Source organism: Etheostoma cragini, chromosome 5 (genome assembly GCF_013103735.1).
Source record: "Etheostoma cragini isolate CJK2018 chromosome 5, CSU_Ecrag_1.0, whole genome shotgun sequence".
In the NCBI taxonomy this organism is placed as follows: Eukaryota; Metazoa; Chordata; class Actinopteri; order Perciformes; family Percidae; genus Etheostoma; species Etheostoma cragini.
In genome coordinates, this window is record NC_048411.1 from 25385560 (window position 1) to 25407219 (window position 21660).

Consider the following 21660-nt stretch of genomic DNA (forward strand, 5'->3'; position numbering starts at 1 on the left):
CAAACGTTTTTCCAAATGTCTTAAAATATTACTGCACTTTTAGAATGCATGGCTCTCTGCCTGGCTGTTTTGAAGTGGGCATATCAGCTGTTTCTATGTTTTGTTGATTTATATGAATTCATTTGAAGCTTGGGAAAACTAGTTAAGTCGTTCTTGTTGAAACTGACACTTGAGATGGAAATGCTTCTAGGATCAATAAACTTTTATTAATTTTACCGGTGTATGACTCTGGATTATTTTAATCTGTGTTTCAACTTTGTGCAGCATAAGGAGCTCAGTCCATCAAATACCATCTTCGCATAATTATGTGGTCCCGTTGAATTATTTTAGAAACATATTTTTGCAGAAAAATAAATACTCTTCAGTACAAGTCGACAGCGGTTAAGTGCTTTAAAAAAAAAGAAAAAGAAAAATAAATTTAACACATCCTGACCCTTATGTAACGCTCATCTACACATTATCTGCTGATGTAGAGGATTCCTCTTTGTTCTCTTCAAGTAAGAGAAAGTTGCATTTTGTGCCAAATTTGAACATTTGTAACCTTCACAAAATTATTCAGCAGAATACTCATTTTATTGTAATTAGTCTATGTTGATCTCAAACTGTGATTAACTCCCTTTTGTTGAACAAGACAGTGAAAACAGATTTCTTTTGACACAAGAAATGTTTATTATTTGATGTACGAGTAAGGCAGGATAGTAAATACAATAGTCCTGTGTATGTGTGTGTCTGGATTCACCTGCAGGAGAAAATATTGCATGTTAAATCACATCTGGGGTTAAAAAATAAAAGCAACATTTGTTGGAGAAGGTAAAACTCCATTGACTCAGTCAATTCAAATTTATCAAAATACCCTTAAAAGGAAATCAGCACTGTAACTGTGTGTATGTGGCATTCTTTGTTCCAATAAAAGCTGGAAATTCCCAGTTGGCGGGTTGTAATTACAGCTTCTGTTACTGTGATCCAGTTTAGAGAAACAGGCACACCCACTAAATTGTAGAATTCTGTCTCATTCATATCTTCCCTAAAAATGTGAATAAGAAATATAAAATATAAGAAGCTTGAGCTTCCAACTCTCTAGTTCTAATTCAGTGTTTCTCACCTCGTTCCATCAGAGTCTGGTGCAGAGTTCAGGAATAACTCGATGTATCTTTCTCCTACAAATAAGAGAAAGTTCAGTACAGTTAAGCTCTCGCGGGCATTTATATATTTAACATGAATTATAGAATAACAGACCAGAAAGGGAATATGCTGACATTAAATCACATTGCATGTGATGCATTAACCATTTAAATTCATAAAACTGGATTTTACTTCTTATTTGATTTTCACTTTATTGAAAGACAAAAAAATATTTTTGGAAACTAACTCCTGTGAAGAATATTAAGGTTTTAATAGTGATGATCGCTGGGTTTTGACTGTTTATTTTTCTCATGTTGTTGTGCTAGCTGCCATCCAATTTTGGATAATTTAGAGTTGTAGAGAGAAAAAAAGGCAACATAAATACTTGCTCAAACATTCTGAACAATTATAGTAAACATCTGACAGTCCACACCCAACATCATATCAGGGCTTATTTACAGATGAGAAGAAGTTTATACTCAAAACAATTGATATAACTTTTATTTGAATATTAAAAAAATATAGATTAATGTGCAAAGAAAATGGTATCTTTCTATCTATCTATCTATCTATCTATCTATCTGTGGTCCTAAATGCTCTCTCTCAGTCTCACCTATGTGCTGCCTGTCTCTGGACATGGCGGTCAAGGCGTCTTGGTGGCAGCTGAAGTAAACGTTGGCCTCTCCGCTCAGCCTCCCTTCAGGACCGCATTCAATTAGGATCTTTGACACAGTTAGAGGAGAGAAAAACTGCAAGAGAAGAACAAACACATACAATTTAAAATAATGTACATAGTGACCTCTAATGCAACAACACAACCAGCTTCAACTTGTCAACAGTATCTGGATGTTTTACCTTAACAATGTCTTCTCCGGACACCTGGAAAGGAAGTCCTCTCATGTGGATGTAGTGAAGCGGCGAGGCCGAGCTCTGAGCGGATCCTTATGGAGCACAATCGCAAGTTTACACCACAATAAACAAAAAAAATTGAGAATGTGTTCACAAAGAGCAACATTTTTAGTTATCTGAAGATCTCCCTGCAATTTTCCCTCTTTGCGAAGTCACGCAGTGGGCCTTATTGGACCCTTCGGCGGGCTGGTTCTGGCCCATGGGCCGTATGTTTGACACCCCTGAACTAATCGGTTCACCCTTGGGTTGAAGTGGATATTCATTCAAGGGGGTTCTATCGTATTTACAAGAATGGGACAGACTGATGTAAAGATGTACACAGACTGAGGGGCAACCTGAAAACATAAAGCCTTAAATGAGGTGCTGACTGTGCACCAAAGTCCCTTTAAAGAAAGTATAACAAATAAATCAGCGGTGTTTGAGTCTCATTTTTACCCTGATGTTTAAACGTTTCTTTTTCTTCATATTTTCATTATAATTATTTTTTTTCCCATTGCTTTGTTATTTTAAGGGAGAAGGGAAACTTATAAACTCAGTGTAATGAGCCCTAAAATCCCCTTACCACTTCTGGTCTGTGAGGCAGAGACAGTCCTCCTGTTCGCGGACTGAGGGCTGGTCTGATGAGAAGCTGAACTCGTCCTCTTCCTCCAACTAGAACTAATCTGGTCAATTCTGCTGGGAAACACCTCGATGTATCTGCAAAACCCAAATGGTTTATTTTTTTTATTCAACCTTTATTTATACGAGATTACATTGACAGGCAGCCCTCATTTTCAATGATGATTGAGTCAGAAAACAACGCATAAAAGGAGGTAACACCATCACCATAAGAATGCAAAAGAAAGACCTCTATGTAAAGCAATTACAAGTAGAAGTTTTGAGTTCCAAAATAAGATTTCGAAAATATTTAAAAGCTACGAGTGAGTTCATTTTAAGAAAGTATTTTTATACTATATTGTATATTTATTGTTGGTATTTGAACTGTCACCTTTAGATTAAAGGGGCTGCACTCGAAATACAGAAAAAAAACAGCGGGTTGGGGTTGCCTACACACAGCTCTCACAGACCGCTCCTCATTAACTGAAAATACAGATTTTTTTTTTAAACAAAGAACAGAGAAGCGTGGATTACAACATACACAGAGGGAGTGTGACTTCCCTCTCCTCTCAGGACTTTGTTACTCCCATAACATAGCAAAAATTTGTTTGCTCCTATATTAACGTTCTGAATGACGAGTACAATCCCTTTAACATTTGACACAGGAAAGTTGGTACAGGCCTTAAAGGTCCCAGGACATAGTGCTCTTTGGATGCTTTTGTAAAGACCTTGTTGGTCCCCTAATAATGTTTTTGAAGTAGCTTTCCCAAAATTCAGCCATGGTGCACAATTCCAGCCACTAGAGCTCAGTCTGTAGCTTTTGAGGAGGTAGGGGGGGCAATGTGGAGTAATTTTCATGCAATGGGACCTTTAATGTGAGCATGCAGGGCCTCTTACCTATTTCCGATGACTTCTCTGTCTCTCTGCAGAGCTTCCTCGGCTGCTTCTTGAGAGGAGAATTGTACAAAGGCCTCTCCGGAGTTTCTTCCTTTGTGGTCTGTGACTATGGTGATCCCATTCTCCATTATATCCAAACCTGAAAGACACAACAAGATACTGAATTTTGCTTTTGTCATTAAACAAAAAATACCTTTTTATTTTTTTGTTTGGGAAGTCCTGAATCCTGTGTCCCATCAAAATCCCTATTATTTCTGTTTTTGTAAAATATTCCTTATTAACTCATCCTCCACTGAGGCACGTATAGATTAATTCAACCCAATCAAATTATTTCAGGCAACCAGGTAACCTCTCCACTCAGGTAAAACTACATTGGACTTTGTGTATTTGTGTATTGTGGTACCAATATCTTAAAGCTCCATTGTGTAATTTGTTCAGTTGATTATTAGCACAAAAAAAACTTTTGTTCTTTCATAAATATGTGCTCATTCATGTGTAATTACTTCCACCAACTAATCAAAGTATTTCATTCAGAATCATTCAGAATACTTACAAGTGACTCACTCGAATGTGGCAATCATGTTGCGCCTCCATCTTTAAAATACATTAGCCAAAGAAGGACATACCGCCGCATTCAAGCTTTTGCACTCGACAAATACCATTACTCTCTACTGCCGGCAGATTTAAAGCCTATTTTCTAGGACACATAAATGAGTCACCACGGAAGTCAAAAAGATAATAATTAAAACGACAACACGACAGGCAGAGCAACAGAACCAAAGTTAATATTGGAGTGGCTTTTTCCCAAGATGGAAAGAGCTCATGAGAAGCAAGCATTTTAAAAAGGGATGCTGAAGTTTCTTGCTTTCTGAAAAGGTAATTCGACCTAGATGTGTAAATTCAAAGTTTTAGAATTGCATGGTTGTGCATAATGCTAGAACGATGTCTAGGATACTTTTCCTTCTTTTCTTGCGTCAATGATGAAAAAGGATTGTCTAACTTGTAACATTAACGTAATCATGTGTGTCGTGATTTCCCTGGCAACTCACGTCATGTGCAGTTGTAACACAGGCCAGCTACAGCTAGAACAGCTGCGTGTAAACGTTGGAGATATTAAGAGCTAATTTTGGTTTCACTGACATAGTTCATACTGCTAAGAGAAAAATATTAAAAACACAAACCTCTGTTGCTTCTCTCCTAAGCTGTAAGCATTGCGTCACACTATTAATCTCGTAAAATATACGGAATAACGATAGCGCTGAGACTTTACTAACATTAACTTGCATATGACATTCTTACACAGTGTAGCTTTACGACTGGAGTTGGTGTTTGGTTGTCTGTTGGCAAAAAACCTTGTCCTGCCTATTTTCGAGTGATAAAAAACTAATTCCACTTTAAATTATACAGTCTACAAATTATTCATTTTTGCAAATATGTTTCAGTATGGAAGCAAAAGACGGTCATTTCACTGAGTCTTTGATCCGTGGCATCACTGCCAGTGTTTCCAGTAAATGTGGAGGTGGGAGAAGTTTACCTGAAAAAAACTGGACGATGTCTGCCTCGGTGCAGGAGAAGGGGAGACCTCTGAGCCGCACCACCCCGTTTTCAGCCGGAGCCTGGACGGCTTTCTTCAGGATGGCTTCAGCATCACTGTTTGTTACTTCATACACTGCAAAAACCCAAATGAGCATCTGTTGTTTTAACCATTTAAACTGTAATGTTTTACCTTATTTACAGTACAGTATTATTGTGTTAATGATGATGATCTAAGTATGGCTCTGTCTCATTCAAATTTCCCAGTAAGCAATGACAGTGAGTCAGCAGAAATAACAAGCAGCACCCTGAAACTGAAGAAGCTAGATGAAACCATTATTTTATCATTTAACCCTGGTATTTTCCTGCTATGCCGTGTCAGTGTCCAATCAGCATCTGGACTTTGACCAGTTTGAGAGACAAAGAGACGAACCTTCAACATATCGTGGACCGAGGTAGTGTCGGTGCTTCTCCAGAGCTTTGCTGACGTCCTCCTCGTGCTCCATCTCTATGAAGGCTTGTCCCGACGACCTCCCCAGCCTGTCCACAGTGAGATGGATCCCCTTTACACCGTCACGGATCCTACACTCTGAAACACAATAATAATACCTTATATATAATATTTATTTTTTAAACAATCTTAATGTGTATCTGCTACCACTAGGTTTTTCTGTCTGTTTGCTTTTTAGGTTGGACAATCAGGACAGCAAACATAATAATTTCATATTCACAATACATTCTGCATGGAGTGCTGTTTGGCTAAGTAGAAATTGTACTTCTGGTGCTCTTTAGTTTGGGTATCCTGCTAGTTTAAAAAGGTTGTCAGAATCTGAGGCAATTGAGAGGGTTAAAAAAAGGCTTTACTATCTTCTTGGCTATAAAATCATTAAAATACGCCAATGTTTGGCATGGTATGTTTGAATGACTTTATAGCCAAGAAGATGATGAAGTTTTATAAAAACATTACTCTCTCCAATGCCCTGAGATTCAGACAACCTTTTTAAACTAGTAGGAATTTCACAGTATAGTGCACAACAATGCTTTCCACATAAGACAACTATTTTTGGCATTGATTTAGGGGTTAAAAAGTTATGATACTGAAACAGTATATACCGAGGCAGGATGTTTTAAAGGGGAACTATGCAGTTTTTGTTTAGCTTAATTTACCTTAACTCGACAGCTTCGGATTCATTGGAATGGTAATATGACTTTTTTGAGTTGATTGGTGGTTGCCTTGCGCCAATAAGCAGAAAAAACACCCTTGCAATATCATCGTGATATCAGGTCTCGCGATGTAACAAATTGCTTCACGGCACTGCACACATACATCCTTTCAGGAAACAGCTAACAAGGTAGCAATGGAGTTTTTCACACTATCGTCGTGGCTAAGCCGGCAAAAAAGAAGCAGAAAGCTAGGAAAGCATTTTTGGAGGAACAGAGAAATAGGAAACGGCAGACTGACCGAGCGAGGAGTCAGACACAAGTAAACATAGGAGCTACCAAATATCTAGTCCAAAGCTGTGGGGGGAGCTCCATAGAGAAGCCTGAGAGCAAAAAACAAGAAACCTGCATAGCGCCCCTGTATAGCTGGACAGTAATCTTTCCTGTCAAATATTACATTAACATAAAGTGAAAAATTATGAACAATAAACTTCCCTAAAAAACAAAACCTAAATTCTTACATTTAAACTGAACAAAACAGAAATTTAACCTGTGAAAAAGCATAAAAAAACATGAAAAAGGAGCCTATAACGTACTTAAATACTGTTTTTTCATTTTAATCGCAAACATACACCCCCAATAATGATGTATCTGTGATAAGCAAATATAACTAGAGGTGTCCCTCACTGACTTTTCCCAGATCCAAACTCTCACCTGGGAAGAACTGCAGGAGGTCCTGAGCCGAGCACGACCAGGGGAGACCTTTCACCTGCACGATGTACACCTCCTTCTTCTCTGGTTCGGGGTCAGACTGATAGGCGGGCAGAAGTGGGTAATCATCCTCACAAGGTTCTCCTGCCTGGAAGACAAGATGGAAAATAGGAGTATTTAACCACAAATTCTAGTCTATTTAACTGGAATCACCAGTAAAAGTGCCGCTGTTAATGGATCAAGGAACCATTTTTTTTAATCAACAGTTAAGTTGTATTTATTTTTTTCTGGTATTTTATAATCCAGGGGTGGAAAATAAGTAAGTACATTTACTCACGTACTGTACTTTACTTAGTATTTCCATTATTTGCTACTTTAGATTAGCAATCTACTACATTTCAAAAATAAGTTTTGAACTTTTTACTTGACTACATTTATCTGATATTAATTGCTAGTTACTTGGCTGATTTAGGTAAATAATACATAATAAAAAATTTAAAAAAAAAGTTTATAACGTGTATAAAGTAGTAGTAGTTCAAATTAGCTCCACCTTTACTAGCTGCAAACATTAGCTACGCATGAACGCATAATTATCAAACCACAATTTAATATATTATTCTAAAATGCATAACGTTAGTGAGTAGCCTACTTTTACTTTAGGCAACGTTACTTTGAGTACGTTTTGATTATAATAGTCTGTACTTTTACAAAGTGCAGGGCATTTACTTAGCCTAGCTAGTATTTTTACACTGCCATTTTTACTTAGGTAAAATAGTAACTTACTAGTAGAAGTATAACGTCAAAGCAGCATAAAAAGGATATACGAACTTAACAGTAATCCGTCACTGACGTTACAAGTCCTCTGTATGGGACTCACCTTGGTACAAAAGCTGTACCGGCTGGTTGTCACTGCGGACTGCAGTTGACAGACTGCCCGTGTTGTTGATGTCCATGTCGGCTGCTGGAGAAACCCGCACAACACGCTGCTGCATCTTGTCTTAATACCTCTCGGTAACCTTACGTTTCTTACTGCGACACACCGCTGAAGTAAAAACAACAGATATTTACTGTTACGGGACATATTATCAGAGCCTCGCCGAGTTTCTTTAGCTAGTTAATTTAGCTAGCTACCGGATAGGTTTGGCATGGGGTTGGCTAAACTGACTCACGTGGATCAGTCAAGGGCAGAGCTACAGAATTTTTAAGGGAGCGAACAATCCAACGGCTAAACGCGTTCGACTTCCGGTTAACCTTTCACAACAAAAGCCAACACATGACCATTTCAAAATATAATTTCAGAGCTCATGATTTCTATTAAATATTTCATTTATAATACTACCTACTACCAACAAATGTTTTTAAATGAGGTGAAATTAAAACAAACACATAGCACACTTTATTGTTATAAAAATGTATACATTTTCACAAAACAAAAACAGAAAAGAAGAAAACTAAAAATGAATTAAAACATTTTTATTTTATTTAAAAAACCTAAACGTAAAAGAGGTAGGCTATATAAACTAAAAAACTATATTTAAGGTTTGCAATTTGTCAATGACCAAATAATTAGTTTAGAAGCCATTGAATGTCCAACCGTGGAAACATATTTAATATATCTAATAAATTCTAAATCATGTTAATATTCTTTTGTGTTGTCTTTTCTTCTGTTTTTTTTCCTCACTGTGCTGTAGAGCACTTTGGATCAACTGTATCAAGTATTATATAAATAAGGTTGAGTGGAGTTAATCTGTCCACAACCGGCAATCCGGCAACATTTGCTTTAAACAGAAATAAAAAAGGTTAAAAGAAAAGACCTGCCTGCCTGCTAAGATATAAAACATTCCCATTGTTTTTAAAAACAATTGATAAACGGCTGTAATAATAATATTCATGTAACATCCCGATAAAATGTAACCTATTAGGGACATTTAAACTTCCCTGATGTAATGACTTAATTTTAATTATTAGGCTACCTTACACCGGAAGAGGTGATGCCGCCACTTACTCCTGTAAACTTGACAATAGTCTCTCTCTCCCTCTCTCTCTCTCTCTCTCTCTCTCTCTCTCTCTCTCTCTCTCTCTCTCTCTCTCAACAGAGCTTCCTCTCTCTTACTCTGCTCTTGTTAATGTTTCATGTGCACTGCCTCCTAGAGGTGAGGATGCCATAAACTCCTCTACCTACCCCTGACACAATGACAATGACATGATTTTAATTTCTACGGTCTGAGATGTGCTTCAGGTGTTGATGCAGTTTCAGCACAAAAGATGTTCATCAGGAAAAACATATTAAGATGCTGCTGATATGTCTAATTATTACACATTTTTTGGTCTACATTGCCCTGTAGACCCAAAAAACTAAATTTTAATTTTTGGCTTTAGCTGCAGCAGGTGGCAGTTTAGTTAATTGTTCATCTGTGTCTGTGAAAAAACTGTGTGATTACAGTAAAACAAAATGATACTGATCTGAAGTTCAAGATTCTGAACTTACAAAATAAATAGAAAATAATGATAAAAAAGAGAAAATACATTAAGAAGCTGGTACTTAATAGACTAGTTATCTGCGCTCTAACTGTATCTTATTTTTATTTATTTTATTAGGTTTACCTCGATGATGAAAGGATATGTATTTTTTTCTGGAGGACGTAAACTGCAAATTGAGTCCAAAATGGGATGGTGAAAGGGATTATTCAGTTTTGTCAGAACCTTACAATGAGGGGCCAAAACCATCAGATGACTGAAGAGTGGGAGGGAGATGTCAGGAGGGGAGAACTACTGACCTACGGGGTGGATGTTGTCGAGCAACAGATATGTAACTGATCCACTGATACAGGGGTCTTCAACTTTTTTAAGGCTGGACCCCTTAGCTGAAAGAGAGACGGGGCTGGGACCCCAACTACTATTGCATACAATTTAGTTGCTTAATAAACTGGCCTTACAATAACGTGTACGGTGACCTAAATACAATACTAAACTATTAAAATAATAATTGTTGCAATGACATGTACTTATACTTCATGTTTTAGTGTGCAACATCCATGTGGCACAGTGAATCCGACTGTATCTGTGGCTGACTTACCAATGGAAATAAATCACAAAGTAGGCAGATTCGTCATTGCTGATATGTTGGTTTCATGTTAATGTCAAAAACTGTATTGATAAATATTTTAATGTGTAAAAAAAAAGAAACACAACAAAAAACGTTGTTTTTTCAATCAAACAATAATTTGGTGCCCCCAGCAGTAACTCCACCCTACTACCCTCATGTGTGGATATTGAATGCATCTTCCACAACTTGTCTATTTGTGAATGTGATACTGAGTGGACGCAGTACCTGAAGGTATACCTGACCATCCAAAAAAAGAAAAAGGGGGAAAAAAAGAAAACACCGGATCACATGACGACCGCCTCAGTTATTTCCTGCAGCACCAACCTCTCCGCTACTCGCTCCTGCCTGCGACAGCACAGCAGTGGTGTGGTCGGTCTGAACGCACATTAACGGAAAGAAGAGAAACACTAAGTTAAGGCCTCTACCACACCGAAAACGGTTGCAGTCACAGCGACGACGGATATAAACACACAATTATTTGTTTTCTAATCTAAGTTGCTGTTTTTATTTGATAGCCTTGTAAAAAAAAAAAAGAAGAAGAAAAAAGCCAGAGCTCATAATGGCGACAGCTGCGGTGTCTGCCCCTGCTGGCTGCGGCCCCAGCCCCGGGTCGGGAACGGAGCTGGTCCGCGGACAGGCCTTCGACGTCGGGCCTCGGTACAGCAACCTCTCCTACATTGGAGAGGGAGCCTACGGCATGGTGTGGTAAGTGTACGCAAAGACTGTTCTCCTAGTTATTTAGACACAACGTATAACGCTAGAGTTTACACCTTTTCTTTTTTACCCAACGTAACTAACTTAGCCAAATGTTATGTTTGAGCTAGCAAGCAACAGCGTGAAACCGATGTTAGTTTGTTTAAGACACCATCTGCTTGCGAGTACATTAAATCACGTCTGAATAGGCTTGACTTTTGGTGGCTTGTAACATAAACTTTAAGTCCGTGTAGTTAAGCTATGAGTCTTTATGTGGTACAACTAATAATATTGTTTGTCTAAAATGTAATCTGCGTTGCTTTTAACTGAATATGATTTTCATCCTCTAAGGTTACACTTCAAGTTAACACGCATCTTATAAACCCATTTGATTTTTTTTGTCAATAATGTTACTACCCTAGGCACACAACAGGGTGTGTGCAATTCTCCACTTTAAATTTACACTGATTTCAGTCCACTTTATGGTGGCGTCTTTCTCCCAGACTTGACCTTTTAATACTTCACAATCTAATATACAGGTTTTTAGTTGTAATCAATAGAGATTTTATACTAATCTAATTGTACTACACCTTATTTCTCACCCATGGTAGCTGTACACTATATGTTTAGACTTGCTTGTGGTTTCTATCTCCCTAACTACTGTAGCAATACGCATTTTAATACCTCATCATCTATGTTGTAATCAATACAGAATTTAAACTAATTTCAGACTACTTTGTCTTATTTTCTCTTCTACTATATCAATTTCTACATTCAATCGATGCTTAGGTTTATTTTGGTGATATTTGTCTGAAAATGTACTTGCAATAGTACCTCAAGATTGTTTTCTTGTACATTTGTTTCAGTAGCTGATGCGGATGGCTGGTTACACACTGTATATGAAGGAATTTATAGACAAGCAAGCAGTATTTCCTACCTAATGCTATCATGGGTGTAGCGAACAATATACTAAAAAAAACTCAATTCATGTTTTATGTGCTATACAGATTTTTACCCCATTATATTATGTCAGTAATTTTAACTGCATCTCAGATGGTATTGTCAAATCTGAATCTCCTCTTTTAAAAAATACTAAATCTTGGTGTTTCTTTAGCCTGTGGTACTGTACCAGCCTTAAATGTGCTCACTCTACTGTATTACATAATATATTGTTCTTGTGTCAAACAACAGCAGTGTAGATCTTGTTGTTCTCAGAATACTGACTTGACACATAGCCTTTAGTATAGAGGCACAGCAGGTTGTTTAGCATCTTTCTGTCTGCAAACTGGGAAAAACACCAATTCCATGGTTGTCAATCGTATGATCCCATATCGCCAAACCACTCGTACATACAGTACTGTGTAGTTCCAGGAAAGCAGACCTGATAAAGCACAGTTCATCTATAAAGCCCCAAGTGTTGGAAGGATGTTGAGTTGTAAAGAGTTTGTCTGTGAGGTTGCTCTATCATTTAAAGTGTTGGAATCTGTAGAGAGATGGTGAGCTAGAAGCTGGGCAACATTACTGCAATTCATATCAAAATCATTTGAGAAAATAACCTAAAATCAAAACAAAAAAATAGACATGCTTACTGTTTACGTATTCTTAAATATGAGGATTTGCTGCATTGTATAAAAGGGTCTAGCTACATTCTCGGCGCCGACCTCCTTCCGTAGCATGCGTTAAGGAAGGGTTAATGTAGAGCAAGGCGGGTGACTCAAGACACTTCTGATTCGCGTCAGGGTCCTGATGACCCTGTTAGGGTTGTATTCACTACAACAACCGGTAGAATAAACTGTTGTCATCTGTTTAGCTCGCCTTTGGCCCGCCTATATCAGATACACCGATGTGATTGGTGCAACCCGGATACAAGGGTATGGTTAATGAGCGGCATTACTCAATGCCAGAGTAACTGGCATCGAGAACTCGCAAGAACTTTGGATTTCCAGGATATATAGCTTTGTATCAACTCATTTGGCAATGGCTTGAATGAAACGGACGTTCATTATTATAAAGTTATGTACTAAAGCTTTAATTATTAATTAATAGATAGTGATCGCTGACTTCTTATTTTGTGCTCAACTAATCATGTTTTGTTAATACTCTATATAAATGCATTTTTTGATTGCCTATATCTTTCACAAATAAAAATAAGGACATTTTTTTTTGTTGGGACTATGGGGTGCAAATGAGCTGTTTCGCTAACCCCTGCACATTTACATTACTGTTGATCCATGTGCAGCGCCCTTAAAGTTTGTACTAAACAAACTAACGTAAGCAAAATTAGGTCAAAAATAGTCTCAGTGTCTGCAATGGCCTATCCCAAATTCTGCTCACACAAAGACAACAAAAAGCCTTTTTGTTGTAGGTAAAACTGGGCATATCGTCCTCCTAGCTAACAATTATGTTTATGTTACAAGTGGTAACTTGTGGGTCTCTCAGAGCTCTGGTGTTTCTGCACTTCTCCTCTAAGAGATCATCTTTCAGACAAACTGCGTAGGCAGCAACGTTTTATTCCTTGAACTTTCTTTTAATAGTTTCAGTTTCTGTAAGCAGAGCTCTTTTCATTCTCTGTTTACTCATGCTAGCCATTGTGCACTTTCTTCTTCTGGTAATTGCAAGTAGGCCTAATTCCAGTAATGTGAAAAGCATTAGGGGGACTGCCCCCCCTTTCCCCCCAAATAAAGCTAATATTTTGCTCTCCCCTTTGACACTTGCTTTAGTGATCAGACATCTTTTTTTGAAGTTAATCTTCTAACTGTTAACTGTTGACCAAATATTGGTTAAGGGATGCTGTTTGGAGCAAAACGCGTGATCATTGATGAATTCAAATTGGAATTTTTTTATTTAATTTTTGGGGGCATAATTTATGCCTTATGGACAGGACAGCTGAAGAAATGAAAGGGGGCAGAGAGAGAGGAGGAATGACATGCAGCAAAGGGTCGCTACGTCAAGGAGTAAACCTCTCTACATATGGGCGCACGCTCTACAAACTGAGCTATCCGGGCGCCCAAAATTGTAATTTCCCACTCATCTTTGATATATTTGTTTGGTTCATTTGGGCAGGGGTAGACTTGAGCTAATATGGGTGCTTTAAATCACAAGTTTGGCTTCTCTTCCTAGGAAACAGTGATACTGTACATTATGAGGAGTAAGAATTTCAACAAACTACAAGACACAAACCAGGAAACACTTGAGTATAGAGAATACACTCACATTCAGATAGCTCATATTATTAATATTATCATTAATTAGAGCAACAATACCCTAATATACCTAAATTACAAAAACCTTATTTATGAACATTACATGTGACCGTTTTTATTTCTTTTACAAGCCCTTCTCACTTGTAAGTTGGTCCTGTAAGACTAAATATGCAACAAGATACACTGTTTGAATGTAATTTCAGAGATAATTGTGATTCTTTTACTTTGAAGTTTTTGAGAGGAGGTGACTTTTGAGCACAATCTCCCCATCTTTGTAACAAATTCAAAGACTGTTTTAATCTTGTAGCCCTCAAATGACCGTATCAACACATTTTTAAGCAGTCCAATATTGTCCACTTATGTACATGTAAGTTCTTTACTTTGGTGTTGATTCTGTATTTTTGGCGTTGGATTGGTGGAATGTGTCAGCCTCAGCCTTCTTTCCACGTGCTGTCTGGTTGCGTTCTTTCTGAGACCTGTAGTTTTGAGTTAGTTGGTTATGTTTTTGTGGTGGCAGTGCATCACTGTATACTGGTGTTACCATCTTCAATGGCTTCCCCTGGGACAAGTATAATGAGTGTGGAAAGCTGGCTTTATGTTCATATTTTATAAAAAAAAATTAAGCATAGGCACACGTTTCAAGTAGAGATTTTGAACAAAATTAGAAAAGATCACAAAGACTTTGATAGTTTTAAAAACGAAATAAAAGTAAAAATGTATAGGTGACAGGAGCTTTGGTAATTATGCTTTTGCAGAGTTGTGCACAAGCGTCTTTACAGATATGCACAGAAAGGTTAAGGATGGATCTGGAAGCGTCTCGCGAGCATGCCAGCGTGACGTGTCTGTTTTATTTCGGCTTCCATGTTAACAGGTTAGATTTTACACACTGCCTGCGTGACCCGCACGTCTTACTTATGGCTCGAGCAGCGCCGAAAACACATGCATGCTAGAAATATAACCAAAGCCATTTTTAATGTGACACATGAACCGGTTTGAAGCGTTTCCGGGCAAAGTAGAATAGGAATAGATGTTTTTAGTTGTGTATTAATAGATGACATGTTGATGTTTGAAAGTCTCTAGATCTTTACATCAATGCAGATATAAATGTAATTATTTTCCAATATTGCACCTGTCGTATAGAACAAAATATTCTGTACCATCTGTATTTTACCATCTATAGTGCCGACATTGACTTGCTTTAATCAAATCAGTAGCCTATATATTTATGTTTAACAACTCTCTCCCCATATGTTGAACAAGATTAATCCAAATCTGTCAGTGCTTTGTCCGGAGATAGCCCTCCCGGTGCATCACCAGACACGTTTCTGGTGTGAAGGAAATCCACGCAGCAACAGAAACGCCACGCTCGCGCCGCGCACCCAGTGTATAGCTGGCTTAAGGTTTAACTTAATGTCTTTATGTCTCTGATGCTGGCAGAGGAGCACAAACACACACACACCTCCAAAATATCAACGATTTGCAAACCTTGATCGTCCATCTTGACAGTCGGTCAAACTTTTTAATACCAACAGATTCTCATGAAGCACAGATGCTGTTTATGGTTACCATGCCAACAGCTTTCTCTGCCGTCTCTATGTCCTTCTTTCAGCTGCTTTTATTGTTTTCAATGGGCACGCCTAAGGCATTTTAACTTTTATCATCATGCAAGGAGAGCAAACATAACATTGTGACAAAGATGCAAATCTTGGTGGATAGGGATTTATGGTTGGTCATTGGTATTATTAATGTAAAGATGTTGTTCTTATTGAAATGTTTGCCACCTGGGATGGACAACACTTCATCAGTGTGCTAAGTCTCTGATACTAGAGCTACATGATGATGCTGTTATATCTATGGCTCTAATATGTTATGTTCTAAAACCGTTTTCTCTGCATTCTAAATGCGATCCAGCAGCAATCTCTTCTTAACAAGATGTCACAACTGCACCCTTTCTTTTTGCAGCCTTCAACAATATTTTGTTTTGTCACCAACAGTTGATCTGAATTCCACTCTTCAACCAGCCTTTGGTTCTCGGTGTAATTTCGCAGTTTTTTGTGTTTTCTGAGAAGCTGAAGCATGATTACTGGGTGTTTCTGTTCATATTCCAAAACGGGTATTGACTAATGTTTTAAAATTTTACCATTTCAACCAAGATAAAACAGTTCATCATGGTGTACTGCCTCCTTTTTAATGATCATGCAAAAGAACAAGGTGGGATAGAGGATTACAATCAGCCTGTGAGTCCACAGTTTGTAAAAGTTGTACAATGAGCGGTCTTATAAATAGGTTGCTATTCTACAAAGTTTTGAGTTTGTGTCAGGGTATGCTGTATAACAAAATCTGACTGTGTTGGACTATATGGTAAGAGGGCGGTTGACTGTGAGGAATGTCTGTGTCATTTTCAGAGTAGGCCTATTTTTGTTTTCAATAGCCTCTTGTTGACTGTTAGGCTGCATGTCAGGGCTGTCCAATGGCTGAGGGCTGCACATATTGGCGGTGCACTGAGCCTCTTAACGCCAGCCTCAGTTTGTGGACACCGTCAAGCTTACACAATCGCACGATACTCTATCACCCTCCGTGATGATATTCAGAAGCCGAGCTGCTCTGCCTTTTTAGCACACCCACATGGACAGTTAGATCATGGGGGAATGCTTCTAAAGTGACTCCTGTTAAAGGTGTATATCTAAGTGGTTGTAGTTTTGATGAGCTGGAGCAGTGCATCCCTGGTTCAATCAATTCTGAGATCTTAACTTAGGGTATTTTTTTGGGTACCCATCCAATACCAGTGCTCCCTTTTTTCCTATTGTTAAAATCTTTTATAGCGCAGCGTGAAGTGACTATGACCCCTAAAGGAATATTAAAATTCACCATTGAATTGACAAAGAAATTATTGTTGTGTTAATTTTGACAGATTAGGTCAGGGCTGATACCTGATCTGCCGTTTTCAAGTCAGTATCATATATGGAATCATATGATACATATGGAATCGGTGCATACATTTTTTGTTTTTGTTTTTTACCGTAGGGTTCCAATTTCAGTGGATTAGGGCCATTGTTTGTTTTAATGCCATTTAAAAGAAATTGAAATATATAAAAAAATTATACGTTTGAGCAGTATTTATAAGTTCAACGCTCATTGGTACAGTATAAATCTGATACTACTTGAACATGTCAAACAAACTGGCTATAAGCTTTCTTTTGATTTGAAAGCAGTTGGCCTTAAAGGTGAAGATGTAAAGACTGTCAGAAGCGTAATTAAACCCAGCTAAAGCATGGAGTTGCATCTTTAGATAACTAATTTTGCCTGACAAACAGGGAAGGTTGGCGATAAATCAGCCCACTTTTTTTAAGTGTGAAAAAAGCATTATTGCGATCAAGTTGTTAATTTGTTAAGTTGACAAATATTAAAAAAATATATCAGCCCCCATTGACGCATATTTCATATGTAGCTAACCCATTTCATCTGTAGTTAACACATTTGTAGTAAACATTTCATCATATTGTTAATCAAATGTTTTTCCTCCTTCTGGTGAGTCTTTCTAATCTTCTTCTCAACTCCATGACCCGCCTGATTTCTTAGCCGTTGCTGATGCTCTTCTTCATTCTACCATGAACCCTCCTCTTGAAATGCCACCGTGGCGCCCGTCTCCATGGCAACCCCTCTGCCGCTGACATCAGTACCACCTCTCCACAGCAAATGGGAGAGGGAGGGAGGGAGGGAGGGAGGGAGGGAGAGAATGAGAGCCTTGACACTCTGAGATCCTGTTGTGCAATTCACAAGGCAATGCAATTTGGGTGATTACGCCTGCCAAGACGAGCACAGTGACTTCTGGTTCAACAAACACGTAAAACATTAACACACATTGCAGTTTGTTGCATTGAAGTTGATATCGGTGTTCATCATCAGGGCCTGACGGTTGCATTTTATTACTGCACTGCTGTTGCACTTACATATTTCTCAGAAAACTGACTAAATAAAATAAGCTTAAGTTACAGATATGATTGTGTTGTGGCGACGGTTGTGGCTTGAGAGGGGGGGGAAAAACAATGACGTGACTCTGTGCAAAGTCAAATTTGCAGAAGTGGTCAGACAGCTTTGATGGTATCTCCTGGCTTGTTGAAGTTTCATTGAAGTTGTTTCTCACGTTCTTCACACCGAAGGATTTACCAATCATTACATAAGCATCACACATAGGCCAACAAGAGAACAGGTGAGACACTCACTCTTTTATTTACGGTGCAATCTTGCGCTACATAGTAATAAAAATAAATAAATGTAAAAAAAGCCAGAAAAACACATTCAGCCAGAACACCAACTCCAGGCTTCCTGATTTCTATGTAATCCAAGGGAACTGTGGGTGAGATAGCCTTGAAATTGACCAATCATAGGAGGGCCAGTGCCTCCTTGGTTGGTCAAAAGTCAGTTTCATTCGAGCGAGCAGAAAGCAGCTTAGACTGCAGTTTACCTGAGTATGCCTGCTTGCCCTTGCAAAGCTAACACTTGCCGGCGCATGGTGGCGGCTCTGTGCGCGTGTGTTGCTTAGATAATACACACATTTGCTATTTTTTGCCTGTTCCTATGATTTGTTTATTGCTCTCAGCTGCCTGTACAGCTCTTGATTGTCTAATTGGTGCGCAAAGAGTAATATCTGCGCATGTAAAATTATGTAATTTGTTTGCGAGCATGTTTTATCGCGCTCGCGAGATGACATAATTCCAACGCCATAGATATGGCTGGAGCTTATTTAAGCTTGCATTTTGCAGAAGCCATCATACAGCCATGCAAGCTTGAGTGGAAAAACTGTTATAAACACAAACACCTTGCTCGCTTGAAAGGTTATTGTGGTTAGCATTCACCAAAACAGGAAGTGGATTTTGAAAAGTGAAAAGGAAGATGCTGCTAAATCTGTGATAGTTCATTCATATGTATATAAGTGACTAAATATACAAGATAGAATTGATGTTGTGTGTCCTAAAAATTGTGATATAATTTGCCTTTTTTATTTTTTTAACTACACACAGCTTAGGCCGTATTATGTGAACTCTTGCAGGCATTAGTCAGTGAAGCCTGAGACTTTACTACTGAAACCTCTCAGAGAATGCAAATGATATCAGTTCTAAGAAAGATTCAACTTTATTGATCTCTGTACGGAGGCTGAATGTAGCATGGATTCCAAAATAAATGTTAAAGAATACAAATAAACAAATGAAATGTACAATAGTAAATGAGTTAAAGAACAGACTATCTTCAACAGATTTAGGATTAATATAATAGTGTGTACACATATCGGAAAGATTGTTGGTTGAGAAAGAAATAATGGGAATGTGAGCGGAAATGTTACCTAATTTATTATAACTTAAGCTATAGATTTTGGTAGCAGCTTCCTTGAGTACAGATTTTTGGAAATTGAAATGATGGCTAAATTATTGTTTAGTCTGCGGATTATTTTTTTGACTAACAAGTCAATCATTTGAAATATAGTGCATAGTAAAATGTCCATCACAGCTTTTCAGAGCCTGAGGGGGTCTTTAAATGACTTGTTTTGTTTTGTCTAACACCAACAGTCCAGAACCCAAAGATATTCACTGTACAGGTTAAACAAAACGGAGAAAAGCAGCAAATCTTCACATACTTCTTGCACTTTAACTCTGGGAATTCTTTCAATTACATTTTCTAACAATTGACCAGTCAAGTAATCAACTAATAATTTGAGCTCTAATGGAAATACAAAAACACGTCTAGTTTGTACATTAACGTTTGTATCTGCGCTTTCTCAGTACGCGTCACCCTTAAACATTGTGAGGTTTCCCCCTGCTTCCTTCAACCTAACCCCTTGAACATCGTCATGGTAACAGTCCTGTTGCATAACACAGCGGCTGCACTGTAAAGCCTTGTATTCCCATCTCCTTGGAAACAGCCGTCTTCTCTTTTCACCCCCTCCCCTCAGCTCTCTGTTGCTCCTTCCTGGGCACTGGGCATGCTCAGAAAACCATACAGAAGCAGAGGAAACAGGAAAGGCAGCTCAGAGCAGATTCTCTTCACTGTTAATTTTAACATTGAATGACATGCCTGTGTATATATTAACAAAAATGTGACTACAAGTTCTTATAGCTACATTTTTTTTTTAAGTTACCAAGGGGAACGGAAGAAGACAGAAGTGCTGCTTTTGATTGTGTTGATCTAGCCAGCAGCGTGGGCTACAAGTAATGATTTATTTTCATTATTGATTGAGCTGAACCATCAAAAAGTTCAAAGTTAAAAAGTCCAGAGTGCCTAAGAGTGCCATTCTCAAAAATTAAAGTCACCCTTTAGTGATAAGGCAAAGCAGGTCAAGACTCTGAGTACACTGAGGCAAGCACATTAATACTACACACTCAACTCAGTGTACTTTGTACTTCCTCAAAAGTACCTTCTGTTATACGCCTAGACCAACTGACAAGAAACTGGAATTTTACAGTAAACTAAGATTGTCCATGCATATCTCTGCACTGAAAACAGTCCATGATTTCCATTTTATATCATGCAACTATTGCAATGTTAGGAGTTACAATTTTGCAGCACATTAAAAAGTGGCATATGTATTTATATAGGACAGAAGGCAACCATTCATGTTAAAAAAAAAAAAAAAAAATGTACTCAGGTTTTTTTTGAATAGGGCTCCAACTAGAGGTTAAAGAATTATTCATTAACCTCAATCCGTTCTTTTTATGACTATAGGATGATTAGATTGGTCTATAGAAAAGTCGCAATTTCCCTGAACACAGGGTTACAGCCAAAGATATGTTTTGTTAGTGGCCATAAACCAACAGTCCAATATCAAAAATATTATTTTCAAAGTGATATAAAAGAAAGAAAAGCAGCCAATCTTCACATGTGAGAGGCTGGAATCAGATACTACTTGACAATTTTGCTTTGTAAATGCCTGAACAATTGATTAAATTATAGGACATGCCATACAATACCAACAATTGTTAACCCCAAGAGATGATATAGTATTGTGAAGACATTTTGTCTTTTAGTTTACATCATGCATGAGGTTACATTGTGCTGTGTAAAAAAATTGTGGCAACTGAATACCGTACCATTGACTGCTCTAAAAACAGCGAAGATATATCTGTGCCAATCTGGCTCTGCCCTAGATCATAGTACTGTAGCTCCCTGCTGCACAAGTGTATCTACTGGTGTAGAACAGTTACATGGAGAGCTATTTACACACACACACACACACACACACACACATTCCTCTCACATAAGTAGAAAGGAAGGTCACTCATATTTCCCTTGCGAAATATAGGCTGGTACACTTGTTTAAATTTCAGTCCCTACACCTCCATCACTATAGCAACTCATTAGTCTTATTTTGTCATACTATGTGGGTGTTCCAGTCTTCTGTGTTGTTTGTAATGTGCAGAAATAAAATCCCTTGTCTGTGGATGTAAATGATGACGCTCAGCTTAAGGTTTTCTTAATTTCTTATCCCGAAGGTACAGTTATGGGTAATTTGGCTTTTGTAATGGCTAAATGGCAGTAATTATCACCAGTTTGACAGCAGTTGATTTAGAAATCCAGAAAAACTTGGAAGCAGTAATTTGCATTTTTTGGCAGTATGGTGAGTTTGGGCTTGGTTTTGATGTGCCAGTTTCTATGCAATAAATACACTCACCGGCCACTTTATTAGGTACCCCATGCTAGTAACGGGTTGGACCCCCTTTTGCCTTCAGAACTGCC

General features: G+C 38.1%; 2 protein-coding genes across 3 annotated transcripts in view; one reads left to right on the forward strand and one right to left on the reverse strand.

Moving 5' to 3' along the window:
• Positions 1-533: 533 nt before the first annotated feature.
• On the reverse strand, positions 534-8120 carry grsf1 (G-rich RNA sequence binding factor 1). 2 transcript variants are annotated; one of them, XM_034871528.1, is made up of 10 exons: positions 7808-8120; positions 6934-7078; positions 5492-5647; positions 5066-5194; positions 3526-3670; positions 2594-2727; positions 1978-2063; positions 1736-1871; positions 1103-1157; positions 534-739 (listed from the first exon to the last, which is right to left on the reverse strand). In XM_034871528.1, the coding sequence occupies exons 1-10, from the start codon at positions 8009-8011 to the stop codon at positions 736-738; spliced, it is 1194 nt and encodes a 397-aa protein (XP_034727419.1). In that variant the 5' UTR covers positions 8012-8120; the 3' UTR covers positions 534-735. The 2 variants fall into 2 exon arrangements, with proteins under 2 accessions (XP_034727419.1, XP_034727418.1); XM_034871527.1 differs by having other exon boundaries at positions 3526-3664; positions 5060-5194; positions 7808-8119.
• Positions 8121-10336: 2216 nt separating this feature from the next.
• Positions 10337-21660, forward strand: part of mapk1 (mitogen-activated protein kinase 1) — a 25571-nt gene continuing 14247 nt past the window's right edge. The window contains exon 1 of the mRNA XM_034871531.1: positions 10337-10741. Within this exon, the coding sequence (XP_034727422.1) occupies positions 10596-10741 (146 nt within the window). The 5' untranslated portion in view covers positions 10337-10595. The remainder of the gene's footprint in view (positions 10742-21660) is intronic.

Coding starts and splice junctions, on each gene's coding strand:
- grsf1 (XM_034871528.1), bottom strand. CDS start 8,011: ATGTCCCGTAACAGTAAATATCTGTTGTTTTTACTTCAGCGGTGTGTC. Junction 5,195..5,491: donor CGGTCCACGATATGTTGAAG/GTTCGTCTCTTT, acceptor GGGTTTTTGCAG/TGTATGAAGTAACAAACAGT. Junction 1,158..1,735: donor CAGAGACAGGCAGCACATAG/GTGAGACTGAGA, acceptor TCTTATTTGTAG/GAGAAAGATACATCGAGTTA.